This window comes from Corvus moneduloides, unplaced genomic scaffold, assembly GCF_009650955.1.
Source record: "Corvus moneduloides isolate bCorMon1 unplaced genomic scaffold, bCorMon1.pri scaffold_173_arrow_ctg1, whole genome shotgun sequence".
NCBI classification, from domain to species: domain Eukaryota; kingdom Metazoa; phylum Chordata; class Aves; order Passeriformes; family Corvidae; genus Corvus; species Corvus moneduloides.
The window spans coordinates 12,501-14,565 of record NW_022436914.1 but is presented as its reverse complement, the minus strand read 5'-3'; the positions used below and the strand labels follow the sequence as shown (position 1 = coordinate 14,565).

The following is a 2,065-nucleotide window of genomic DNA, read 5'->3' as shown; positions in this document are numbered from 1 at the left end:
GGGACACCCTGGGGACACCCCTGGGTGCCTCTGTCCCCTCCCCCTCCTTGGGGACACCCCTGGGTGCCTCTGTCCCCTCCCCCTCCTTGGGGACACCCCTGGGTGCCTCTGTCCCCTCTCTGTGTCCCCTCCCCCTCCTTGGGGACACCCTTGGGTGCCTCTGTCCCCTCTCCTTCCTTGGGGACACCCCTGGGTGGCTCTGTCCCCTCTCTGTGTCCCCTCTCCTTCCTTGGGGACACCCCTGGGTGCCTCTGTCCCCTCCCCCTCCTTAGGGACACCCCTGGGTGCCTCTGTCCCCTCCCCCTCCTTAGGGACACCCCTGGGTGGCTTTGTCCCCTCCCCCTCCTTAGGGACACCCCTGGGTGCCTCTGTCCCCTCTCCGTGTCCCCTCCCCCTCCTTAGGGACACCCCTGGGTGCCTCTGTCCCCTCTCTGTGTCCCCTCCCCCTCCTTGGGGACACCCCTGGGTGCCTCTGTCCCCTCCCCCTCCTTGGGGACACCCCTGGGTGCCTCTGTCCCCTCTCCGTGTCCCCTCCTCCTCCTTAGGGACACCCCTGGGTGCTCAGGGGACACCTCAGGGGACACCCGGCCACACTTCCCAACCTCCGGAATCCGGGGGACAAAGAGCGGGATCGCCCTTCCCGGGGCTCCCCGGAGGGGACAGAGCCACCCTGGGGACACCCCGATGTCCCCAAGGGGTGCCCAGAAGGTCGGGAAGCTCCCCAGGGATCGGCTCAGTCCAGATTCCAACCGGGAGAACCTTCGGATTTAGGGCGAGCCCACAGATTTGGCGACAACGGCGGGACCCCAAAACTTCCGGCGACAATGACAGAACCCCATAACTTTTGGGGACAATGTGGGAACCCCAAAACTTTTGGTGACAATGCCAGGACCCCAAAATTTTGGGGACAACCCCAGGACCCCAAAACTTTCAGGGACGACCCCATAACTTTTGGGGATAATGCTGGGACCCCAAAACTTCTGGTGACAATGCCAGGACCCCAAAATTTTGGGGACAACACCAGGACTCCAAAACTTTCAGGGACAACCCCATAATTTTGGGGACAACACAGGGACCCCACAACTTCTGGTGACAATGCCAGGACCCCAAAATTTTGGGGACAACACCAGGACCCCAAAACTTCCAGGGATGACCCCATAACTTCTGGGGATAATGCTGGGACCCCAAAACTTCTGGTGACACTGCCAGGACCCCAAAATTTTGGGGACAACCCCACAACTTTTGGCGACAATGTCAGGACACCAAAATTTTGGGGACAACCCCACAACTTTTGGCGACAACGTCAGGACACCAAAATTTTGGGGACAACACCAGGACTCCAAAACTTTCAGGGACAACCCCATAATTTTGGGGATAACGCTGGGACCCCAAAACTTCTGGTGACAACCCTGGGACCCCAAAATTTTGGGGATAACACCAGGACCCCAAAACTTTCAGGGGCGACCCCATAACTTCTGGGGATAATGCTGGGACCCCAAAACTTCTGGTGACAATGCCAGGACCCCAAAATTTTGGGGACAACCCCAGGACCCCAAAACTTTCAGGGACGACCCCATAACTTTTGGGGATAACGCTGGGACCCCAAAACTTCTGGTGACAACCCTGGGACCCCAAAATTTTGGGGATAACACCAGGACCCCAAAACTTTCAGGGACGACCCCATAACTTCTGGGGATAATGCTGGGACCCCAAAACTTCTGGTGACAACCCTGGGACCCCAAAACTTTCAGGGATGACCCCATAACTTCGGGGGACAACGCTGGGACCCCAAAACTTCCAGTGACAACGCCAGGACCCCAAAACTTTTGTGGACAACCCCACAACTTCTGGCACCAACACTGTGACCCCAAAACTTTTAGGGACAATGCCGGGAGCCCGAAACTTTTGGGGACAAGCCCACAACATTTTAAGGCCAACCCCAGAGGGAGCATCCCCATTCCCGTGGGAACGGGACGAACTCCGGAGCCAGCAGTTCGGGGAATCCACATCGAGCATTCCCGGGATATTTTCCTTCCCTCCCCCACCCTCCTCCGGAGCGTCCGTC

At 58.5% G+C, this 2,065-nt stretch overlaps 2 protein-coding genes across 6 annotated transcripts in view; both read right to left on the bottom strand.

Moving 5' to 3' along the window:
* Window positions 1-221: 221 nt before the first annotated feature.
* LOC116438928 lies at window positions 222-1,976 on the bottom strand. Of its 5 annotated transcripts, XM_032097952.1 has the most exons (5): window positions 1,738-1,948; window positions 1,486-1,658; window positions 1,077-1,407; window positions 527-912; window positions 233-415 (listed from the first exon to the last, which is right to left on the bottom strand). In XM_032097952.1, exons 1-4 carry the CDS (start codon window positions 1,924-1,926, stop codon window positions 574-576), a joined length of 1,032 nt encoding a protein of 343 aa, XP_031953843.1. In that variant the 5' UTR covers window positions 1,927-1,948; the 3' UTR covers window positions 233-415; window positions 527-573. The 5 variants fall into 5 exon arrangements, with proteins under 5 accessions (XP_031953842.1, XP_031953843.1, XP_031953841.1 ...); XM_032097951.1 differs by having other exon boundaries at window positions 222-285; window positions 1,486-1,976; XM_032097950.1 differs by having other exon boundaries at window positions 233-363; window positions 1,486-1,976.
* Window positions 1,860-2,065, bottom strand: part of LOC116438927 (nuclear receptor subfamily 2 group F member 6-like) — a 12,495-nt gene continuing 12,289 nt past the window's right edge. The window contains exon 4 of the mRNA XM_032097949.1: window positions 1,860-2,065. This exon is cut by the window's right edge and continues 276 nt beyond it. The gene's annotated coding sequence lies outside the window, so the exon portion shown is untranslated.